Below are 25,627 nucleotides of genomic sequence, written 5' to 3'. Positions count from 1 at the left end.
AATATTTGTTTTATTCTTATTAAAATACTAACATCTTCTCTTTGAAAATTTTAGTATTTAAACGGTAACTCTATTTCAGAGTAATTGAAACATCTTAACAAAAATAGAATAAAATTAAAGAGTTAAAGAGAAAAATTCAAAGGGTGACATAAGTAAATTGATAAAGTCTGAGGGCCTAAAAAGTTATTCAGCCTTTTAGCGTGAGCTTGCTACATATATGCTTTGGTTCCATATGGAAATGAGGAAATTATTTCTCCATGACAAAACATGTGTATCTGCCTATTGCCTCAACATTTTCTAAGCATTTTTATTTAGAAAATCTTATTTATTTGTTTTCGAATTTATTAGAAAAATGTTTCCTATCGTTAATGTGTGAGATTTATGTTATAGTTTCATTTCATTTAAAAGAGAAAAAAATTAAATAAAATTTAAATTTAAAGAGATAAACATTGTTTACTACAGTTAATGTCAATTCCTAAATAAAATTTTAAGTTATAATCATATAAATAAAAAAACTGTAATACTATAAGTCTTTTAATAGTTTGATAAATATTATGATTAATGATAAAATATAATATATTTTTAATAAATTAAATTAAATTAAATTAAATATAATTGTGGAACTAACTTTGAGTATTGCAGGTTGGAACTAAACATTTGTTACCATTTTGCATGGAATTTGGCAAAGGGTTGGCATCGATTTAACCATGTTTGCATGGGGTTGGGCACGTGGGGTGTGTGAGTGGTGAGTCACAGCTCTATTTTCCACGTGTCTTTGCATATTTGACTAATATTAGGCAAACGCAACTCATGAGTTACACATGTTCACTATCTCCTAACCTTAATTTCTACTAGTGAGAACTTGACTGTGGAACTTAAGTTTAAACTTGTATAATATTATTGTATTAACAGATTAGCGTTTTTTTATAATGAAAGATTATAATATAATATATATTTAAAATTTTTATTAATCTTCGATAGTCTTTAAAGTAAGCGGTTAAAATTTTTTTAGTTGATACATTTTCTTTTGTTTTTAGATTGTGTGTTAAATACTCATTAGAAATAAAAATTTCTTTTCGCTCCCTTAGATAGGAATTACTCAAAAAAATCTTAATCAATTAACAATATACATTAGTAAATCCACATTCGGCTTAAGGTTGGTATATACTCATCCTGAAATTTAAATTTTCTTCTATTATATATCTATTTTATTAATTATATTTATCTAGAAATTTTATTTGTGTCCACCAATATAAAAAGTTATGTTATTAATAAATGTATGTCCACTCTAAAATATATTTATAGATCCGCTACTAATTATACATATGTTATAATTTAAACTTAAAATCTTTAAAGAGTGTGTTACATTTCCTTCAATTGTATTTTTAAATAAATATAAATTAAATTAGTGTAAATTGAAAAATAAATAATATATAAATTTAATTTAATTCATTATGATGTAAGTAAATAAAGATTTTACTTTAAAAATATTATATGTTAATTTTTTTTAACTGATTCAAGAGATTTTTATTTCAAATTTTATCACAAAAATAGAAAAACTTATTAAAATAGAAAAATCTATATATAAAATTGAAAGTAAAAAAAACTATTTGTACTATATTAAAGAATATAATTTATGTAGAAAGGGATATTTAACCCTTTTTTTATTAGTAAGCACAAGACGAATCAATTGTTTATGAATCATTAGGGTTCTCTCCAAGTTAATTTTGAATAATACATGGAATCTCTTTGGTTGTCATATAATGAAAGCTATACTAGCCATTTCCAGATTTGGTAAGCACACTGGCACTGTCCCTTTAAAATAAGAAGCTCCAGACCATAGTAGAAACCAAGGAATTATTTGCTTTGCTGTTCAAGGTTTCTACAGCTTGTCCAATCATCAATGTCAGATTTTTGTTAGCAATTTGAAAGATGATTATATATATATCCTGTTTACCCATCAGAAAAATGTCTCCACCTTTTGGTTGGCCGGCTTTCAGGACCCCCTACTTCGGACGCCTTCTTCGGCCTCCGCCTGACGGGGTTGAACACAACTATAGTTGTCGAGATAAACCCACCAACAAGGCTTTGGTTCCTTGATTGGCCGTGGCGCTATCAGTCGACTTCAACCATCATCACCCTTGGAATGAAGATTGATTGCTATAAAAAAAAAACAATTCTAGCATGTGGTATTGCTATTTGTAAACTTTGGTCAAGTCATTAACCTCCAGAAGAAAGAAAAACACAAAAAAAGAAACGGGTTTCAACTCAATCTAAAGATTGTAATAATGACAACAGATGACCACACTCGTTAATGTCACAGCAATCCCACATATGTGGCTAGATTGTTCAATTGTCTAATCCCAACAAAACCCAGAGGCTAAATTCGAACTGAATTGACATCAACGAACGATGAATCAAATGTTAAAGTTTATTTGTTCCAGTCCTCATATACGATCTTCCTTTCAACCATCTTCAGCTTGTAAAAATGCAACACTATTCTGGAACTTAACTGTGACGTTCGAGTAATTAGACATAAGAAGTAATTTCTTGCAAGACACTAATCATTTGAACACATGGTGTCAGATTTTGACACGCAAATGTGTTTTGTGAGACTAAAAATATCAAATTCTAGTTAATTAAAGTAGAGAGATTAGTAGTACAGATTCTATATAAATGGACCACTTACATGATCAAGACTTATCTACTTTCACCTATTAAGGGTTGATTTTTTACCCGGAGTTTGTCCTACCTGTGCTTATCTAGCAAAACATTGAGTGGTCACAAGAAACTCATATCTAAGACTTGAAGTGGAAAGATGGGCAGAAATTACCATTAAGAGGTGAAAATTGAAAAGTGATGCATGGTTATACTAAAAACACATCGAATTCCATATCCCCAATCCTCTAAAACAGCTGCTTTGCCTTTTCTTCTCTTTCTATTGTCCCAGTTTTTCCCAGATTTGGTTTTAGTTCTGATATGATAAAACTAACAAGAACTACCAAAAACTCTGTTGTCAGCAGCTCATACTAAACTCAGCTGGTTACAGTTTGTCTTTTTTCCTTGTGTTACGATAAGTAAATCAGATGATACCACTTTATTAGAAATAAAGTTCGAATTTTACTACAAAATTATTTCGATAATGCGACATTATTGAATGCTATGATTATATGAATTGTTAGTTCATCAAATATAAATTCTTTTTCCTTTTGAAAAATTATTATTCGAATTTTCTACTAGTTTGGGATTAAGGCTTTTGAATGTTGGAGTGGACAGTGGAGTTCATGGATCAGATCATATATATACATGCCATAATTGCAAGTGATTCAAAATCAAAAAACAGACCAAAGTTGCATAGAAATTTCCATGCTAGTTGCCAATAGAAAATTTTCAAACACCATGTATCATCAATTTATTTCACAATAAAAGTTTGATGGGAATATACAAGACAAAAGAAAAGTACAAAGATTAGTGGAAACATGTATTCGATTCTCTGTAATCTAATATATTCATCTCGATACAATAACATATATCATGTCATCCAAAGCACCTTCTAAGTAGCACAACAAAAACGATAACACAAAACAAAGACACCAAATGAGAAGAGTAACTCTTTATGATACAAAAGAAGATAAAGAGCGAGGATTACCCTTTTCCCTTCATCTCCTCTCTCTATTCCGTATCCGAAGGTAAATATTATGCACCAGCAGGTGATGCTGCGGAAGATGATTCTGATATATATGACGCACCAGCTGGTGATGCTGCGGCAGATGATTGCGATTGTGATTCCTCAACCGTCAATTTTTCTAACCCGGGTTTCAATTCCCTGTTACAAAAATCCTCATACTCTCCTCGTTCCCCTCCTTTCTTCTTCACTTCGACAACAACCAAAGAAGGCGTTAACTCGAATATCTCGGCTGCAATCGACAATGGCCCTTTGGCTCCTTCTCTAGATCCCTCCAAGCTCACTCTACAATCCTTTTTCCTCACTGTGAAACTAACCAACTGCGCTATCTCCTCCAATTTAGATATGATTTTCGAAACAGGCGCCCCCGAAACAAACCGGGATCCTTCCTCTTCTTCCTCAAACAACCCGGATAAATTGAACCTCGGGGAGAAAGAAATAAGATCAAACGCATTTAAACTAGCTGGTCTCGGCAATGTTGCAACTTTCCTCCTAGTTTCCATCTCTGTTTCGGATTCAGACATCGATGACTCTGAGCACACATCATTATCATCCGCATCAATGCTGCATAATTTATCATCTTCAATGTAAAATTTAATATGTTTAAACCCCTTTTTAAACCAACGCTTCTCCATGATTTCGGGAATCGTCATTCTCGTTTCCGGGTTCGTGTCTAGAAGCTTTGTGAGCAACCGAACTAACTCGGGTGAAAACCATCTCGGACACCTGAAGTCACCCTTGTAAATCTTCTTATACATAGCCATAATGTTCTGATCTTGAAACGGTAAATAACCAGCCATTAGAACAAACAAAACTACTCCGCAAGCCCATATATCTACTTTCGCCGCATCGTACCCTTTCCTCGCCAACACTTCGGGTGCCACGTAAGCGGGTGTCCCGCAAAACGTATGGAACAAACCGTCTTGCCGAATCTGATCCGAAACCGCGCTCAACCCGAAATCGGATACCTTCAGATCGCCGTTTTCATCGAGAAGCAGATTCTCCGGCTTCAGGTCGCGGTGGTAAACGCCGCGAGCATGGCAGAAATGGACGGCAGAGATTAATTGCTGGAAGTATTTTCTAGCGACGTCCTCTTTCAATCGGCCTTTGGCTATTTTATTGAATAGTTCACCGCCGCGAACGTATTCCATTACGAAGTAGATCTTGGTTTTCGTCGCCATGACCTCGAAGAGTTGCACGATGTTGGGGTGTCGCACGCGGCGGAGGATGGAGATTTCACGCTTGATGTGAGCGATTAAGCCGCTTTTGAGGATCTTCTCCTTGTCGATCACTTTGATGGCCACGCTGTCACCGGTTTTGACGTTGCGCGCGTGGTACACTTTCGCGAAAGTGCCGTGGCCGAGGAGTTTCCCGACCTCGAAGCGGCCTAACAGAAGAGCTTGGCTGCCGCTCGCGGAATCTTTCTTGGCAGAGGTGGCGGCGACGGAGGGGGAATCCATTGGCCGTAGATGTTAGAGCTTAAGTTTAATTGAGAGGAACATGGAATTTGAATGGCTTAATGATTTGCTTTGAAGAGCTGAGTGAGTGGCCAAAAAGAAATTGAATTTGTTACCAGGTTATGCAAGGCATATGCTTTTATTGTGGAACCCAATATACTCCCAGTAAAAAATGTTTTATTGGTACACTTAAAAATTAATTCAGTTTATCTAATAATTGAATTATTTATCTAAATTTAAATTTTAAACATAAAATTCATCGTGATATTATCAGACTAATAACCTTTCAATTTTTTATTTATTAAAATAGCATTTAAATAATATTATGATTTAAAATATTCATTTTGAATACGTATTTCTACCTATGTAATAGATTTTTCTGAATGATCTATTTTATGTTAACTTCGTATAATATCAAAATAAAAGATAAAAGAATAATTAACAAAAAAAGTTAAAAAATTATACAAAGTTTATTAAAAGAATAGCATGCGTCGTACGTGTTTTTGATACGTATTTATATGAATACAAGTCGGTCGGACGACTACTACTATAGACATTATCTTCATTTTTAATAAGTGTATGTTTGAATATTAAATGTAAAAACTTTTAAACAACTCATATATAAACAATGTGAGATTTAATAATATCACGATAGAAAATTTTTAATTTTTAATTGTCAAAGATAATTTTTAAATTTGATTAGACTCGTATTAGTAGAACAATTAAAGATCAAATTTAAAATATATATTTAGGATTAAATAATGTTTGAACATACATAAAATATACTAATATTATATATAAGTCTATCTTAAATTTAGTCTGACTGTTAATAAAAAAAATTCGATATGACTTAAACTATAAATACATCTTATTATAGTGAATAACTTTAACACCTTATATTTGAATATCACCATATGTATTTTCTTTTTCTAAAATTATTCTAATTTAAATCTTATGTATGATTTAATTTACTTTTTCTTTATTTTTTTAATAATTAGAAGATGAATCCATTAAAAAAATAGAAGATGAATAGGTTTGAATTAATACGACAATACAACTTCATCATTAAATTAATAAAATTATTTTTATATATATTTTATATTTAATTATCATATTAATTGTGTATTGTAACAGTTTCAATTGCGAACTTTAAATACTCCCAAATTTATTTTATCTAAATGAAATTCGATAACCTTTAAAACTCTTTTTTTTTCTTTTTATTAACGGGATTAATTCAAGTGGTAAGTAGTTTAATATCGCTTAAGTTAAATATGTCTCAAGTTCGAGTTATTGTATATACAGAAAATTTCTGTTGAAAGACTTATCCACCAAAATTAGATGTACGACTCGAAGCAATCCGAACTAGTCAGAGCGAATACTTAAAAAGTGGGGTAACCATAAGTTTTCTTTTTCTTATAACTTAAATTGATTTTCCCCTTACAAAACAATTTTTTATAATTTTATTTAAAATGGTACCTTTTCCCAACAAAATGGTATAAATATATTAAAAGAGCTATGATGATGCTAATAATGATTATTCTTTTTCTCTTTTATCTATTGTTGTTGTGATTTAATAATATAAAGAATGCTTAATATAAGAATAAATGTTTAAATTAAATTATTTTTATTTAAGTGATTAAATTATTTTTCAGTTAATTGAAGTATTTAATATTATAGTATTATTATTTTAAGTGTCTCGATTGTAATAGTCGTTAAAAAATTTTCCTCAACCCTCTCTTCTCCTTCCCGTCCCCCCAACTCCTCTCACATTGACGACGTGAGTATAAGGATTAGACTAAAAATTTTTAAAGTTTTTGAGATTTTTTATGATATTTTTGAAAATTTTAAGTTTTTTTAAAGAAAATATATTTTCAAGTCTTTTATTTTAAATAATTTTTTTATAATTTATCAAAACGTGATACATGTCACTTAACAAAAAAAATTAACGGTTATAATATTTGAAGCACTTAAAATAATAATATTTATAATATTAAACACATAAATTGAAAAAATAAGTACATAAATAGAAAAAACATACAATTTGAATAATTATTTTTATATTAAGCCTATAAAGAAAGAAGAGTAGTGCAATGGGAGGAATCTACGTGGGAAAATTAACAAAGGAGAGAGACTCCGTGACCATTTTGTCCGTGACAACTCAACAACAATTCGAGTTGACATGTCCGATTTCAATAACGTAGTGCAACTTGAGGGGTATAATTGTCATAAAAGTCTGCACAGTTTGGTACTAAGGTTACACCCCACTTTTACAATAACCTAATATTTCCTTCTTACCGGTTACCAACCAAACAACACTTGAAACTCCAATGAATCCAACCTTTGGCCGGTCGCCACGTGATCCTTCATTAATGGTGCCTATGTGGATGCATGCACAATACGTTGGCATTTCTCAGTTTTCTCACCTCTCGTGACCCCAATATTTGGTGGTTTTTAGTATTTTGTATTCTTAATATTTTGATTTTTAATCAAAATAATATTTATCAAATTTGTTAAGTTAATTATTGTACTAATTTTTATACCAAAGTAAAATATATATTTAATTCATTTTTTAATTTAATATGTATCATAATTAAAATTTTAAAATTCAAGAAATATAGGAATTAAAATGAATCAAAATGGACTAAACTTATAATTTACATATAATACAAAGGCTTATGATTAAATTTAACTAATACTTTATATAAAATGGGAAATGGTCAAGGTAATGTGTTGGGAAAAACAAATTCCCAAAAAAAATTGTGCACTGAGAATTATTTTATGGGATAGGGTTATCGTTATAGTGTAATGGAGAAGATCCATGAAACATTACGAGTCTTTAGCTTCGCTAGGGAAGACTCCATAATTGCAATGCGTTTTTAGCTCTCTTGTGCTTGCAAGTATGAAGTCACGTGGAGCTAAAAATTTGTTGCAGTCTTGAACTTTTCCTTGACGAAGTTGAAGACTCGTAGTGTTCCTTGAGTCTTCCCTATTGCACCGTACCAATTACCCTATTCAAAATATTATAAAATATTTTAGAGACTTCGTTTTAAAATGTAGCACAATGCATTCAAATTTATTGGGACTGGCCTGTGCTAGAGCTATTATGGGGACTTCCTAACAGAGCCTCTTTTGAAAATATTGTTCGAAGGACTTGAGATGAAGAGTATGAAAAAATCATTTTAAAAATTTTACAATATCATATGATAATTCATACAATTAACATGATTTATTATTTTTATTAATAATGTTAACATCATTATATTAATATGATACTTTTTTCTATTAAAACACCCTTTTATAACACACATGTAGTATTTATCATGAGTTGAAAATATTAGTTATCAATGGAAGAATGAGTATGAAAATTTGAGTAACCGAGGAAGATATGTTGTGGAGGGACGGAACTGGAAAGATATATTTTGTTCAACAATAGCAAAAAAAAATATGTTATCATTTTTATTATAATAATTATTTTCTATTTAGCCTATAAAACAACATTATAAAATTCGAGAGATCAATTGTTTATGTAAATAAATATAGATCCAATGAACATTATATATAGAGATGGGAATGGGTCTGTTTCGACCAACCCGACCCGACCCAAAAATTTTACATCATTCACCCCATCCAATGCAACTCGAAAAATACATACCCTCCACCTGATCTGATTTTTGAGATAAAAATCGAAATCGATCCGACCCGACCCGAAATAATAAATATATTATTTTTATTCAATAAAAACAATGATTTAATTGAAAAAACTAAATATATAGAGAGGCATTATTATATTTATTTCTAAATATATAAGGTAAAATTATATATTTTTTGGGTCGAGTTAGGTATTTTTCACCCTAAACCTGAATCCGACCCGACTCGAACATCATATTTAAAAAAACATGACTCGACTTTACCCGAACTTATTTTTTTTAAAAACTGACACGATCGGGTCAGGTCGGATTGGAACTCATCTGGTTTGGATCCCATGCCCATTCCTATAATATATATATATATATATTATTTTTATTAGGTAAAATAATAACTTAATTAAAACAAATAAATATTAGATTTTATTATAATCATCCTTGAATATATAAAGGATAATTATATTATATTTTTATTTGAATTGAATATTTTTCACCTTAAATATAAATTTAGTCCTTTTTCTTTAAATAATTGATCTTATAAAATTAATCAAATTAAAATATACCATATCCGAATCTCATGTTCATTCCAATTCATATCCAATCTTTCGGTTATCATTTAAGTAGCATGATCAACAAAATAATTTTCACTTTGCTTTAAGAAAGAAGAATAGAGGGGCAACTTATTAAAGGAGTAAAATAAATAAAAGAAATATTATTAGGTGTATAGTGGAATTAATTAAGATGACATTAAAAAAGTGATTAAAGTATTACTTTATTTAAGTTCAATTAAAGTTAATATATTATTTATGTTACACTCCTAATATTATAAAAATAATATTATATTAGCTAGACTTGTCAAAGCTCCCATCAATCATTTTATTTCAATTATCTTATGATTTCAAGAGTAATACAAAAAATCTATCTTATTTTTTCTCAAATAAAAAGGAAATGGTTTATTACAAATCTGTATTTCTTTTATTATAACATTAATAATTTAATTAATTTATATATCATAAAAATCACATTTAGATCTTTTATGGTTGGCAACTTTTAATCTATTTAATAAAGGTTGAAATATACTTATGTTGCATCCACCACCACATCTTTTGAAATAAATAAAGGTCGGTCCAATTCAATTTTGGTGTAACATTAAGGTTGACAATTGTGACTTTACCAAACCAAATCTACCCAAGATTTTCAAATCTTTATTTTATATTTTCGTCATCAATTAAAATATAGCTTCACCAACGGTGGATATGTGATAAGGACCAATTGACTTATTTCATTATTATTATTATTATTATTATTATTATTATTATTATTATTTGCAATTTTCCCTACTTTTTATTCCAACGACAAACAGAAAACGTCGAGATCACTCAGCATGTAAGAATCAGGTAAAATGTAATTAAATATATAAATTGTTGTTATTCACCTTTTTAAAATAATTGTTCCTTTTATCATAGTCTCAGTGAAGTGATATTTTCTACTGTAAATCGATACTGTGGGCAGAGATGGAGCCACTATAAAACTTCGGGGTACATATAAATAACAATAAGACACGTATAATAGTTGAATTCTTACATAATTAATTTGAAAGTTAAGAGTATTCTATTTTAATGGTTTAACTTTAAAATTGATAAGAGTTCAAAAAATATCTATATTTGAAAAAAAATATAGGTCATGGCTTAGTTCATAAAATTTCAAAATTAAGGGTCTTTTGTTTGAGGGTAAACTATTTATTTAGTCATCCAATTATCTTTTTGGTTCTGTTTTGGTTACTCAATTTTGTTTCTTCAAAATCTTCAATAACGTTAAGTATTAGTTTTATTTTGATTATTCGTCATTAAAAAAATTAACATAACTGATGATATGATGTTTTTAATGATGACATGACACTTTACGTTAACATGACATAACTAAAATGTAACGTCAGTGATGATTTTGAAAAAAAAATAATTGAGTAATTAAATATATAGTGTACCTTTGTTTTAATATAATTGGTTTCCTAATTTTTCCCCTTATTTCCTGATATTTGGTTTAAGTAAAATAGTTCGTGAATATAAAACTAATTACAAATTAATAAAAAAAAAGTTAATCTCTATAAAATGATTGATCATTTTTAATAAATTATTTTTTTCAATCCATTTACCATTACTTGTAATTAATTTATATCGATATAAATAAAATTGAAAAATAAAAAGAAGTAACTCACATCAATATAAATGGGTCTGGCCATCTGAGCTCTACATTTTTTGGGTTTCCCATATGAGCTATAAACCCAAATTATAAGTTAATTTGGGCGTAATTTGGAAGAGTATAATGTTTGGGCTTGAACCCTAACCCCAATTTCAGATCCAGCACGTCGTCCCGATTTAACCTTCCAAAACCAACCTTTACCATATTCACCTCCACCCTTGGAATTTTTTTCTTCAAATTACTACTTACCTGATCATCTGGTTCTATAAACCAAGCCCTAATTCTTCCAATTTTTCAATTCATTCCAAAAATACTCCCCCAAATCAAGAACCCGGCCTAGATTCCATGGTTTCGAGGAAAAAAGAATCCGAAGGGATTGCCTTGCTATCCATGTACGACGACGAAGACGACGAAGATGACGAAGAGATGGGAGACATCGAAGAAGGTGAACAAGAACCAAACCAACAAGCTGGGGAACAAGAAGAGGAGGAAGAAGAAGAGCGGCAACCTTTAGAAGAAGAAAACGAGTATGGAGAATCAATTAACAATATGGAAGACGATTCGAGAACTAACTATAATACGCCGCTGTTTCCTCACCAAAGCACATCTCTTCCGCAACAACAGCAGGAGCCTTCCGTTTCTTCGCCCCAGAAACATCAACTTGTGGTTTCTTCGAAGAGAAGTAGAGGAGGAAGGTTTACCATTGTTGATTATGCCTTTCCCAAGCCATTTTTTTTAATAAAATGAGTTTCTTTTATTGTTTAATGATATGTGATTTTATTACCTTTTCTTGTTGTGCAGGAAAGGGATTTAGGAAGTAATTATGACCTTATGATTGGTATAGAGCACCAAAATGCCAATGGTACTTATTAATTTTCTTTTGACCAATTTAACTTCAAATGCTACTTTTGAATTTGGTTGCTTACTAATTTATCATTTGTTTCCAGGTGTTTTTCAAGGAATAACGCTTCCGGCAGCTGTTCAATTGACTCCACAATCATCGGATTTAGAACGGATACAGCCTGAGGTCTTATGCTAATAGTGAATCAGAAGGTGTAGAAGTCGAAGAAGCAGTTTCCATAGACAATGTTGATCCCTTGGATAAGTTTCTTCCTCCTCCACCAAAAGCCAAATGCTCAGAGGAGCTACAAGTAAGTCTCTTTTTTATGCTATTATTCATGAATTATAATTGTTATGCTGGAACTTCTGTGTTTTCACACACACAAGGTAGGTGTAGTTAAGGTGTAGATGTTGATTCTGGTTTCTATGGAGCTGACTAATATTTGAGTTTTATTTGTTTTTTAGTTAATTGTAATGTCAGTTTTCCGCTCTCTCTGCTGCGAGCTTATGATACCTAATCCTTATGTATGTAGTGTTTGCATGCTTCTTTTGCATTTTTATATCAATGGGTATATCTCTTGTCAAAAGTTTAAAAATGATCCAAGTTTTGTTGCTTTTTCCTTCTGTCTTTTTTTTAAATTATTTTTCATAACCTTTATTTCTTTCTTGCTTCCTGCTACAGAGGAAAATAGATAAATTTCTCAGCTTGAAGCGAGTTTTGTTGGACAAGAAAACAAAACATATAAAAGGGTAAATTGAGCTTATCTTTGATATTTAAGATCAGATCAACAACAATAGTAAAGTAGCAATCAACAGTTAAAATGGAACTGCAAAGCAAAGGCTTTACAATTTTTGTACATCCAGAGTCAAATGATGAACTTCTTGGAAGCACTGGTGTTGGAAGTGCAGGGTAAATCTGAGCTGGGTTTTGATATCTTTTGGATGTTAGGTGAGTGACATTTTTTAGTATGATGTTCTTTATCATAGTTTCTTCTGCCGACTTCTTTAATTTCTGCAGGAAAGTTGGGAGCGTTGTTTGCATCAATACCTTTCACCATATTTGCTGCTGTGTATTGCGTTTCGTTTGGTTACATCGGTATCAACACCTTTCACCGTAGGACTATTATTTACTATATTGTGTTGCATTGCTTCTGACTATGGCTCTAATTGCTTTCCGCTTCCGTGGGGCTATCATTCTTGCAATTGACCAACATGAACTCCTTGAGAAACCTTTTTATCTTTGGCGTCGCATTGTCTTAGGTTTGTCGGTTCCCGAGTACTTTAGAGAATAAACTGCCAAGGCTCTACACGGTCCTGCTGATACCAGGGCTGGATGGGTGAGTCTTAACTCCTCTGCATATCAACATACCATTGACTTGTACTATTTTTGGCATGCTGTTCAATGATTTCCTTAATACCATCTTCTTTTCATCTCCGACGGTTGCATTGATTGTCGCCGTACTCTTAGACAACACTTGACTATAAAGACAAGGCCAGAGATAGAGGAATGCCATGGTGGGCTAGTTTCCGATCATTCAAAGGTGATTGCCGGAGTGAAGAGTTTTATACACTCCCCTTCATAGATCATCATCAACAACAACAGTCGGTCGTTTGTATATTTTGGCTTGGATTATTTAGGTTTAATCCGACATCAATTCGTTATGCTTCGCACTAGTAAGGATCGGTTATTAAATTAAATTCTTTATTAGGTGTAATCTTGGCTTGCTGCTAGCTCTGACAGTGTTTGCAACAGTGACTTTGCACGAACTCTGTGAATCAATGTGCAATGCACCTTTTGCCTTTGAGGAATATGATAGTATGTACATTTTTCTAGCAAAACTGGGAAAAATTACACTTGAGTCAAAGGAATGAAACAATAGAGCAGCAAGAACGAGTGCAGCTTCTTGGGTGTCAAAGGACAACTTCCCAACTTCTGCAACTCCACCAGAGAAACAAACCTACAAGCACCGGTGGTAGAAAGCTTGTAGAACCATACCGAGTTCTTGGAGCGCTTGATGAGCAGAGGTATTTGGATGAGCCTCTTGCAAGTTGCAACATTGTCCTCTTCGGATGAAATAACGGGAGCTAAATCTCGGAGCAGTTGTTTATCCAACTGACGTTCGGCGGCATCATATTTGAATATGTTGCCACCTGATATACTAGAAGGTTTTATCTTGCATTAGTTAAACATGCAAAGAAAATGCCACACTGCAGATCAGGAGGTAATGGATCAAAGCTGAGACGGTTACCGAATCCGAGGAAGTGAACAACTTTGTTCTTTGCAAGGAGGGGAAGTACTGTGCCGACATAACCGTTAAGCTTTGCTTCCTTTGGTTTATCTGCATCAGTCATCTGTATTGAGGTTAACAGAAAACGGAACGCGAGATTGGATGTATGAAAGCGAGATTGGATGTTTTAGACTTTCAATGCAATGCGGAAACTTAGAAGACAACTTATAAGGCATACCAATGGCTTCAATATCTAAGGAATTTAAATGTGGATGAAGTTCCGGCACAATATGTACATCATCCTTCGACATATCTTGGATTTTAGTGTAGAAGTAACATATTCGGATCCATTTGATTGGTTGTCGTTAAGAAGCCTACCTAGGTGAGGGCAATAGGAGCTAAATTTAGAACGTTGCTATACATGTCAGCGGATGGCCTTTCCTCTTGAACATATGCAACACTATCCTCAGCATACTTGCACTCAAAAGGTATCAACAACTAGTTGGTGTCCGTAGGAGTTTCTCGTAGTCGAACCAAAAACCGACACCATAACAGAATCGAGCAAGAACATTAACTTTGTATGCCGTCAAAATCAAAACGAACACAATAGCAAATCAACTTCGCGTTCAGGCGAAACCATGTATGCCTCTTCCCAACAAGAACACCCTTACAAGGAATAAACTTCCCAACATTAATCTTATACGATCTGATTTCGTGAAGTCCTCACCACCCAAAATCAGACCCACTGGCTATTACTCGTAATCCCAGCACGCAATTACTAGGCTTTTAGGCTACGGACGAATACCAATCATGATGCCAATAATTGTTCAAGCATTGACCCATGGCTTTGTACTGGAAGATTTAATGCATACAGACTCATATCTATCCTAAAAAATGTGTAATACATGTGCTATTTTTTAAATGGAACTCTTAAAATATTTTATAATAAAGATTAAATTTATCAAATTTTAAATTATTAAGAATTTATGAGATTTTTTTTAACAAAATTCATCATGAAAAATAATAAAGATACTGTTAAAATCTTTATTTGCAATTTTTTTCTGTCATTTTCTTGACAATCAAACAAAAACTTCGTTTTTCCTTCCAAAATGTGGATAGGACACAAAGATTGTACATAAATGAACTTAAATGGTATTTATGTATGGGATCGTTAAATTTTAAAACCTGATGACATATGATATACTATACTTGTATATAAACAAACTTTTTTTTAGAGAAAATATATGGACAAACTTGGATAGACTATATAGGGAACCTGAGGTTTCAGACACCAAATAGGTATTGTCTCCAGTCTGACCAGTAAGAAGGATTGGTCGGTGACCAATCTTACCGACGCAACCACTAGGTCATTATTATTATTACATTCAAACTCTTTTCACTTTATTCTTCAATCCGTCAATAAACCAAGCCATAGTAAAAAATGGACTTTCCCCATCATTTTAAACGTTGGATACAGTCACCCAAAGGTAAACAAAATTGGTTCATATCAGTAGCCCATTCATGCTAAGATAGAAAAACCCCAAAAACACTATATAATTAGGGTTGGACATTTTGATTCGTGTATGATAGATTTTGACTCGATCCGAATTTACAAGATTATTTTTTAAAGAAAATCATGTTCGAATTGAGTTTTATTTTTTTGTAAGATGACATTATGTCTAATTCAATAGGGTGAAAAAATCAATTCGTTTCGACATGAGAAAATAGTATAATTATCTTTTATATATTTAGGAATAATTGTAATAATACATCTCTCTCTATATTTTTTTCAATTAAGTATCTATTTTACATGATAAAAATGTTTTTTTATATACTAATCAGATTGAATTAGATCGATTTTTTACTCTAAAATTTAGGTCGAGTTTCTAGTTGGGTGAAACCTCTTTAAATTCATGTTAGATTAAATACAGATAGAGGGATGTAATACTTGAATCAGGTTCGGGTTGACCAAAAATCGAATCCAAAATAAAATGACCCATAACCATCACTATCTATAAAATACATAAATAATCCTTTGATTATGAAATATTTTTATTGAATCTTTATTATTTTAAATGTGATGACTATTTTATTTTTTTTTCATTTCAAAAAAATAAAATAGTCATCACATTTATAATAATAATAATATAATTATTTTCTGTTAAAGTTTATTTTAGAAAATAATCAATTTATTACTTTCTAAAACCAAATTATAATTTTTCTATAATCAAAGGACTCAATCCATAATCTATAAACTACTTATGTATTTGATCCTAATTGTATTGTGCATGAAAAAGCTTGATGAATAAGTGGGTTTAGTTTATCCAAAATGGAATTGAAAAACGGGAGAGATTGCCAGAGAGGGTGGACAGCTGAATCATTCTTCTATGAATCTGAGTCAATAATTAGTTGGCTTCTGCAGGTCGCCGTTGGACCACCAAATGACTGGTCTTCGCCTTAATTAATAAATTAATTGAATCCCATTTAAATATTTCAACACAATAATTAATTAATAAAATATAATATTTAATATATGATTTCGAGATTCAAAATTGAACCACTAGTAAAAGAAGAAAGCTTTATATTTTTTACTTCGTTGATTTGTTCTTTTTTCGACAACCAAAGTTTCTATTTATTAGTTGAAACTCGTCCGTCTAATTTTATTTATTTTAACGTTGTAGACTGGTCGTACATACATAACCTAGTTCTAGTTGGCTACGTTTAGACCAAATAGTATTTTTTTGGTCATGGTAGCAAAGTTTGAAAAAACTATTTACTTTTATTTGCAAATAAAATTATATTGTTTATCAATTAATGTATTAAAATAAAATATTTTAAAAAAATAAAATAAAAAATTCAAATTATAATATTATAAATAAATAAAATATTATCTATAATGTCACAACTTAAAGAGACGAGAGACATTAAATTTATATAACAAAATTTGAAATTTTAAAACAATACAATTATTTTTTATAAAATGATGATGTTATACATTTTATCAGATATATTTTTTTAAAAAATATAATAATTTTACAATAAGTGATATTAAAATTATTATTTAATTTTAGATAAAAATAATTTAGAATCCGTAATAAAACTATTTATCAAACAATTTTTTTTATTAAAAAAGCAGAGTATAATTTAATAAAAAAATGCTTGAGAAATTAGATAAAGAATATTATGAAAGGGTGATTTGGGAAGTTTATAATAAAAAAAGGGAGCGAAGAAAACGGAAAGCAGAGGGAAGCCCGAGAAGAAAAGAAAAGAAATATATATTTTTTTAAAAGAAAGGAGGTGGTGGAATCACATGGGGCATTAGTTTGCTTGTCTTTCTCCCCCTATCTTCTCTGGCTTCTAATTCTTCTTATTTTTCTTCTTCATCTTCTTCTTCTTCATCATCATCTTCTTCATCATCATCATCCCCTTGTTTCTTCTTTTTTTCTCCTTCTGTAAATCTTCTGTTAGACTTTCTCCGATTAGATCTTTGTGTTTATTTTCCTTGGGTGCTCTTTCATGGCTGATGATAAGGTAAACCCAGTTTTTCCCCAGTGTATTTTTTTGTTCCAATATTGGAATTCGGAAGTGAAACTTGGGTTTCTTCTTTTCTTTTGGGTTTGGATTTTGGTGCGATTTTTTCATAGCTTCACCTTCTTCTTTTTTTGGTCATGGGCCTGCAATTCCAGCTGAAAACCCTGACTAAGCGTAGCTTAAACTAAAGGGTTCAGCTTCCGTGATTTTATGAGATTTATGGGGTTTATTTCTTTATTTCTCTTGTTGTTTTCCTATGGGTTTTAAACGAAACATTTTTTTGGTTTTCTGATCTTTTATTTTAGCGTCTATTGAGCTTGAAATTTTGGTCTGTATTTGTTTCGATCTGTGATCTCCTCTCTGCATTTTGCAATTTTCAATTCTGAAGTATTTTATTGAATTATCATACATTGTGTGCAGTTTAAACCAATTTATGGGTTTGCTTTTCTTTATCCTTTTGGACTTGGGATTGTTCACTTGGATCTCCAATATTTGTGTTGCTTTAAACTCTTACTTCTCTTTTTCACTTACCATGAATTTCTTAATTTACCAGGAAATGTCTGCCCCTGTTGTGGATGGGAAGGATCCTGTCACTGGTCACATCATTTCAACTACGATCGGAGGCAAAAATGGAGAACCTAAACAGGTATATGCCTTTTCAGGTTATCTGGTTTCGTATCTGTTCAAATTCTGCTCTGCTATTGACTAGTATGCGGTTAAAAATGATCATTAAGACTTATAATCAGCTTATTTTACTTGGAAGTTCATGTTTTTTTTTATGTTTTGCTTATTGTAGACTATTAGTTATATGGCGGAGCGCGTGGTGGGGACTGGATCGTTCGGGATTGTTTTCCAGGTACCAAGACATAGTATTAAAAGTAGTCAATGCTTTCTTGTTGATGTTTCACATGCTGATGCATATTTTTTTCTTTTAAGGCAAAATGCTTGGAAACAGGAGAAACCGTAGCTATAAAGAAGGTTTTGCAAGACAGAAGATACAAGAATCGCGAACTGCAATTGATGCGTGTGCTGGATCATCCTAATGTGATTTCCTTGAAGCATTGTTTCTTTTCCACAACAACTAAGGATGAGCTTTTCCTTAACTTGGTTATGGAATATGTACCGGAGAGCATGTATAGGGTTTTGAAACATTACAGCAGTGCAAATCAAAGAATGCCACTTATCTATGTGAAACTTTACACGTACCAGGTGTGCAGAGTATTCTTTTTCCCTGCTTGATTTCTTGTGTAATTTTCTTCTTTATGCTAATTAGTGGAGGTTTTACAGATATTCAGGGGGCTTGCATATCTTCATAGTGTTGTTGGAGTTTGCCATCGTGATTTGAAGCCTCAAAATCTTTTGGTATGCTTTTCTTACTAATTATTTTTGTAGAATGTTTTGACATTGTTCTTGAGGTATATTTTGGCTTTCTACAGGTCGATCCTTTGACTCATCAAGTTAAGATTTGCGATTTTGGAAGTGCAAAAGTTCTTGTAAGTCAACCCTCTCTATTATAATTTCCAAAGTGTTATACCTTTTAAATTTGTGACAGACTTTCTAGCCAATCAATTAGTTTTTCTCCAAGTGAAACATTGTTTTCGGGTCTGCAAGTTTCCAAAACTAACATAGGATTTTTGTTATGTTTTATTTGAATATTTGATTCAAGTTGTAAGTTCTAAAAGGATTCACTTCATGTAATATCATCAGCTCTTTGTTAAGGGCGCAAAGTATTTCTCTTAAGCTGGTTTCATATGTTGACATATTACCTTGATAGCTCTTCCACTTTATTTAGCTGCCTGAAAAGAATGGTTGGAACTTGGGTGGGGTTTTTGCCAAAAAAACATTATATCTGTACTCCCTGAATTTGGATTAGTTTTATTAGTAGTATTAACATGTCAATGATCCTTTCTTTCATTTTTCTCCGTAATTACTTTCATGCTTACGAGTTCTATTAATTTACTTCTATCAGGTCAGAGGTGAAGCTAACATTTCATACATATGTTCGCGTTTCTATCGTGCACCAGAGCTTATCTTTGGTGCTACGGAATACACAACCTCCATTGATATTTGGTCAGCTGGTTGTGTTCTTGCTGAACTTTTGCTGGGCCAGGTTAGCATTTGGCTTTTCTTTTTCCTTATTTTGATCTGTAGCAATAACACTAATACCTATTTTTCTCGTGTAGCCATTGTTTCCTGGAGAGAATGCTGTGGATCAGCTTGTAGAGATTATTAAGGTATGATTTGCTTGGGGATGGTTGAAGTAATGCATTTTTGGTGTCCCTAGTCTGTTTCTTACATCTTTTCCTACAGGTCCTAGGTACACCCACTAGGGAAGAAATTCGCTGCATGAATCCCAATTACACGGATTTTAGGTTCCCGCAGATTAAAGCGCATCCATGGCATAAGGTTTGCTCTTTATTTTCCTTTTCTAGATATGTAAATTTGATACTTGTATGTTGGTGTCTTGTCAAAACTTTATCAGTGCCTTCTTGATATTTTGCTCATGAATTATTTGTTCATTATTTTCCTTGGATTTGTCACTGCCAATGTCTTTGGGGGCAAAATATTTGATTGATTTTGAGTAACATTAACTTAACTCTTTTACGTATTTAGGTTTTTCATAAAAGGATGCCTCCTGAAGCAATTGATCTTGCTTCACGACTACTGCAATACTCGCCAAGTCTACGCTGTACAGCGGTGAGTTGCTAGTGTTCTCCCTGTTTTTGATGGGTGATATGTCCATTTTAGACATGGAAAATATCCCCAAGTCTTCAATTGTCCATTTGGCTAATATGTTTTTGTCTCTTTGCTATGACAGCTTGAAGCGTGTGCACATCCCTTCTTTGATGAGCTCCGAGAACCTAATGCTCGTCTTCCAAATGGGCGACCATTACCGCCACTCTTTAACTTCAAACAGGAAGTATGTTTCTCAACTAGACTTCATTTTGATGTACTTTCCATTTATACAAAGTTATATCTTCATTAAGTATTTTAGATGGGATTATTTTCTAGATAGGATTTTGTTTCTTGTTCAAGTCAATGGTCTGATAGTCATTTGCATTCTTCTTGTTTCAGTTATCTGGAGCTTCACCGGAGCTTATCAATAAGTTGATTCCAGATCACATCAAGCGGCGAATGGGGCTACAACATATCATGCATCAATCTGGGACATAATACTTCAAAAGTTATTAAAAAAAGATTCGATATCTCCTAGTCGATGCGTGACACAGAAGCATTACTATCTTTGGATAACAGCCATCGAGACTTCCCCAGCATCATTTTCTACTCTTCCGCGATGCGTACAGTCTGTGGCACCTGAATGGCTGCCTTCTCTTTATTTTTCTACTTAGAATTCTCCCTCTCTCGCTCCTTTCACTTTTTTTGGCAAAATGCCGCCTTTGGTATGTACATGTAAACATGTTTGATAGTAAAAGATAAGACTTTTAAGGTTAGGGTTGGACAAAACCAGAAAAGCTGTTTATGAAGGAAAAGTTTTAAAGTGTATCTGTTGTTAGCTTTGATAGAATGACCCCAAGTTGGTTTTTGGGTTTGTTTAAGGACTTCAAATTGCAGAACTATTGTTATTTGTTTGTGCCAAGTAATGTTATTTACCCACTTTTCTAGTACTCACACAATTGCTGCTGCTGCCGCCGCAGCCGCTTGTTTATTTCAAAGCTGAATAAGCTCAAGAAAAAGTTGCCATGGTGGAAACACGACTCAGTGTGACTCAACCAAAGGTTAAAAAAGGTAATAGACATCTAAATGAAATCTGATGAATCATACTGGCTGGTGTTTTGTTTGTTGGAGTGTCATTATGAGGCATTGTAGTAGGGACGTAAAATTAGGTAATCGTTTAGGTTTCGATCGGATTTTGTTAGGTCATATCAAATCAAATATAGGTCGTGTCAGGTTAATTTTATGGTTTGACTCGGATTAGGTCGGGTTTGTATCGGGTTAAATTCAATTCAAATCGACGTCATTTCAGGTCAAAACGGTTCATGTCTGAAGATGTTAAATATCAGGTTAATTCAGGTTCAGATGGATTCAGGCGGATCTCGTTTAAATCGGGTCACATCTCGTTTAAATCGGGCCACATCATTAACAAACAAAATTCAGGTCGAATCTTTTTTAGTATAGATTGACTTCATGTTGGGTTATCTTTGGGTTAATTATTTTTCGTCTTTCATGAGCGACGAATTATAATTTGTAATATTATATGATTTGGAATAAATTACAAAAAAATATAAATAATTATAGGTCAATTTTAATAAAAATATAATTTTAAGAACTAAATTAAACAAACATGAAATTACAAACTATAATTTAAATGAATTAAACAACACGCATGGATGAGGGATCAAATTGAAATAATTATAAAATGTTAAGTTAAAATTAATATAAAATTGGACGAAATTGAATCCATTTAAAAAGTTGGTAAAAAGTTTAAGGGTTTGGAGATTATGATATACTTTATACAGTTTGAAATGAAGTTTATTATTTGATTTATTGGGTTTGAAGTAAATTATAAAAATATAAATAAGTATGAGTCAATTTTATATACAAATATAATTTTAAAGACTAAATTGAACAAATATGAAATATCAAGTTAATATTTAAATAAATTAAACAACACATAGGGATCAAATCAAAATAATTGTAAAATGTGAAGCTGAAATTAATATAAAAATGGATTGAATTGCTTTCATTTAAAAAGTTGAGGAACAAAAGTTTATAGTTTTAGATTTATAGTATAATTTGAAGGATTAAATTGATTAAACATGAAATTACAAACTATAATTTAAATAAATCAAACAATAAGCAATGATCAAATTGAAACAATTATATATATATGTATATGTATAATGAATGTTATGATACATCATACATGTATATATAAATGTACATTACATTATAAAAATATAGTGTATGACGAATGTTATGGATTGAATTGCATTTATTTCAAAAGTTGAAGAAAAAAATTGAAACAATTATAATATATATATATATATATTATATATAATATATATGATGAATGTTATGATAATATGATGCATGTATATATATCATAATGTACATTATATTTATGCATACAATATAAATATAAACTTATATAAGTATATAATATAAGTATACATTATACTTATATATATATATATATATATATATATATATATATATATATATATATATATATATATATATATATATATATATATAATATAAGTATGTTTATAATATATAAGTATATATTAGTATATATAACATATGTGTATGTATATATATAAGTATATACATTAGTATATGTGTATAATGTATGTACACACACACACACACATATATATATATACTAATGTGTGTGTATATATATATATAAGTATATATGTATGATGTATGTACACACATGTATATATATAAGTATATACATACGTTTATACATACATATATATATATAAGTATATTGTTAGACATAAGTGACTAAAATAAAAGATTTTAAAATTAATATTGACATTTAATAATTATGCACATTAAATAAAAAAGGAAAAAATAAAAGTAATTAGAATGTATACATGACTAAATTGCATTAATTAAAAATTTTAATAAGTGATTTACAATAATAAAAAAGTGAATTGTTGAAGGATTATGGACCTAATTAACCCAAACCATTTCATTGATCATTAAACCCTTCTCAGGCCCGAAAATTTCCCTCAAAAACTTCAAAATTATAAAATCTAATTACCAAAATTCCCTCAAAAATTTTCCCACCCCTAAATCTGCCAATTCCCACCTTAAATTCCTATCACTCATGTGAATTTTTTTATTAAACTCATGTGAATATATATATAATTATACCGTCTATTTTAAACCGATTCTTAAATTTTAAAATTTTAATTTTCAATCTCAAATAAATTCATTTTATATATATTTTAAAATTTTAAATTAAATTATATTTAAATTATTAATTAATTATTATATAAAAAATAAATTAAACTTATAAATATTAAAATTAATTTTATATAATCTAACAAAATCATGTTCAATAAATAAATTATTTAATAAAATTAATTTAATGATTATAATTAAGATTTATAATATAAGAATTATAACTAATATAGAAAATAAATTTATTAATTTAATTATCATAACTAAAAATTGATTTTAACTTTTGAAAAATAATCATATTAATTACCATATTTTATTATAAATTCAAAATCTTACAACTACATCAATTGTAACTTATTAGTAATATAATTTATTATAAATTCAAAATCTCACAACTTTATTAATTGTAACTTATAAGTGAGGTAAACATCAAGTTATGTAAATATCAAATTAGTTCAATGTCAAGTCAGATAATTATAGGTTGGGTCAATTACATGTTAGGTTGATAATATGTCGGGTAATACCAGTTATTTACCGGGTTAATCTCGGGTTCGGGTTCATTTTTATCAAATTCAGGTCAGATTCAATTATTATATTATCAATTCAATTCAGATTTATGTCATTCTCAGATCAGGTTCAGATATATAATTTTCATGTTCAACTCGAATTGAGATAAACATCTATTCATACTCAAGTCAATTTTTAAATCACCATTGCTCCGGTCACAAATAATTTTGACTCCAATCAATTCAATTAATTTTACAAATCCAGTCATCTTTTTACATCCTACGTTGTAGGGAAAGTCTTGTAATGATGGTTTAGGGTGAATGATTGTGGTATATTTTGTCAAAAAAGTAGATGCTCTCCTTAGTCTTTAGCCTTTAGCACATAAGGTCCCACCCATGCGTTAATAATTACGTTTGTTTTGCTTTTTGGTCGTCAAGAAGAGACTGAGCTGAGCTGGTTCCCAGTTTCAATGTTTCCTAACTAATCCATCGAACCCGATAGAAAAACCCAAAACCCGGTTAAATTCGGGTCGAGTCTAATTTAAATAATATCAGATCGAATTGGGTATCGAGATAAAAATTGAAGATTTTTTTGGGTTCAGGGTAAGGCATCCTTCCCCACCCCGCCCCGATTATATATATATAATATTTTATATTTTTTATATTAATTATATATAATACAAACAAAACATTTAACCTAGGTATCCCTGCCCCTCCTCGATTTTGGATAACTTTATTTAACTTAATATTATGTATGCATCTTCGTTGTATGATTTGAATATCATAACAAGTTTGTATTTAATTATGTAAGTGTTTTATTTTGGAGTTTAGACAATTATTTAGAATTGAGTTTGAATTTGTGACTGTAGTTTGAATTGTAAATCATGTACACTAATTTTCCAGTTTTTTGTGACCGTTTTTTCTATTTTTTTTTATGAAAATTACGACTGCTAGGGTTTTCTCAGGATCAGGTCAGGTACAATATTTCGGGTCGGGTTCGAGGACGGGGTAAAAAAATCTACGATGGGACACCCCGATAAAAAATCCGACGGGGAACGGAATGGAAACCGGGACGGGGGAGCAAAACCCGGCCCGTTTCCATTCCTATCCCTTTTGCTTCATTTTCTCTCATTCACATCTGTTTCTCAAAATTTCCGCTCCCTTTTTGTTATCATTTTAAAACTTAAATTTATTGTTTTTTCGGATTACGGTTAACTGCATCAAACGTCTTCCGATCTAAATTTTCAAATTTAAAAATTTAGACCTGAATATGTTTGGTACAATTAACCCTAATCTGAATAAACATTAGATTTAAACTTTTGATAATTACAATATTATACTCAAAAGGGAGTTAATTGTGGGGGTGAGATTGAAAAGTTAAGGGACCGCGCTCATATCATTAGTTACATTAGTTATTAGTCTTTCCTTAAAAAGGACATGAAAATATCATTGAAGTTTAGAAGATTATACAAATGAGTATATTTAAAACTTAATCTGGTTTTAAATATGTTCATGTTAAATTTGAGTTAATATTTAATGCTCCAAATTGATAAGAACGACTTAATTGATTATTAGAAATGTGTTGGAAGTTTTGGTATTAATTTACAATTTAAGTTATGGTTCGAGGATGTTTGTTGTAATTAACTCGTTTATTACT

The 25,627-nt window shown here is 30.9% G+C and overlaps 3 protein-coding genes across 7 annotated transcripts; 2 read left to right on the top strand and 1 right to left on the bottom strand.

The window, feature by feature from the left end:
• Window positions 1-3,387: 3,387 nt before the first annotated feature.
• LOC120210457 (CBL-interacting serine/threonine-protein kinase 12-like) lies at window positions 3,388-5,219 on the bottom strand. 2 transcript variants are annotated; one of them, XM_039209174.1, is made up of 2 exons: window positions 3,766-5,219; window positions 3,388-3,731 (listed from the first exon to the last, which is right to left on the bottom strand). In XM_039209174.1, exons 1-2 carry the CDS (start codon window positions 5,143-5,145, stop codon window positions 3,660-3,662), a joined length of 1,452 nt encoding a protein of 483 aa, XP_039065105.1. In that variant the 5' UTR covers window positions 5,146-5,219; the 3' UTR covers window positions 3,388-3,659. The 2 variants fall into 2 exon arrangements, with proteins under 2 accessions (XP_039065105.1, XP_039065106.1); XM_039209175.1 differs by having other exon boundaries at window positions 3,388-5,219.
• Window positions 5,220-11,208: 5,989 nt separating this feature from the next.
• Window positions 11,209-14,406, top strand: LOC120210459 (glutamic acid-rich protein-like). 3 transcript variants are annotated; one of them, XR_005524505.1, is made up of 7 exons: window positions 11,209-11,680; window positions 11,787-11,847; window positions 11,933-12,136; window positions 12,508-12,575; window positions 12,690-12,774; window positions 12,844-12,921; window positions 13,086-14,406. XR_005524505.1 is itself a non-coding variant. In XM_039209179.1 (3 exons), exons 1-2 carry the CDS (start codon window positions 11,331-11,333, stop codon window positions 11,797-11,799), a joined length of 363 nt encoding a protein of 120 aa, XP_039065110.1. In that variant the 5' UTR covers window positions 11,209-11,330; the 3' UTR covers window positions 11,800-11,847; window positions 11,933-12,257. The 3 variants fall into 3 exon arrangements, 1 of the variants encoding a protein (XP_039065110.1); XR_005524504.1 differs by having other exon boundaries at window positions 12,844-13,162; window positions 13,294-14,406; XM_039209179.1 differs by lacking the exons at window positions 12,508-12,575; window positions 12,690-12,774; window positions 12,844-12,921; window positions 13,086-14,406 and having other exon boundaries at window positions 11,933-12,257.
• Window positions 14,407-17,399: 2,993 nt separating this feature from the next.
• Window positions 17,400-21,210, top strand: LOC120210458 (shaggy-related protein kinase eta). 2 transcript variants are annotated; one of them, XM_039209178.1, is made up of 13 exons: window positions 17,400-17,422; window positions 17,468-17,584; window positions 18,138-18,230; window positions 18,381-18,440; window positions 18,521-18,793; window positions 18,872-18,946; window positions 19,021-19,077; window positions 19,554-19,694; window positions 19,768-19,818; window positions 19,895-19,990; window positions 20,198-20,281; window positions 20,403-20,504; window positions 20,660-21,210. In XM_039209178.1, exons 2-13 carry the CDS (start codon window positions 17,570-17,572, stop codon window positions 20,756-20,758), a joined length of 1,146 nt encoding a protein of 381 aa, XP_039065109.1. In that variant the 5' UTR covers window positions 17,400-17,422; window positions 17,468-17,569; the 3' UTR covers window positions 20,759-21,210. The 2 variants fall into 2 exon arrangements, with proteins under 2 accessions (XP_039065109.1, XP_039065108.1); XM_039209177.1 differs by lacking the exon at window positions 17,400-17,422 and having other exon boundaries at window positions 17,460-17,584.
• Window positions 21,211-25,627: the final 4,417 nt, after the last annotated feature.

The sequence above is a fragment of the Hibiscus syriacus genome, unplaced genomic scaffold, assembly GCF_006381635.1.
Source record: "Hibiscus syriacus cultivar Baekdansim isolate YM2019G1 unplaced genomic scaffold, ASM638163v2 tig00109924_pilon, whole genome shotgun sequence".
Lineage (NCBI taxonomy): Eukaryota > Viridiplantae > Streptophyta > Magnoliopsida > Malvales > Malvaceae > Hibiscus > Hibiscus syriacus.
Note: the sequence above shows the minus strand (reverse complement) of the source record. Positions and strands in the feature narration are given on the sequence as shown.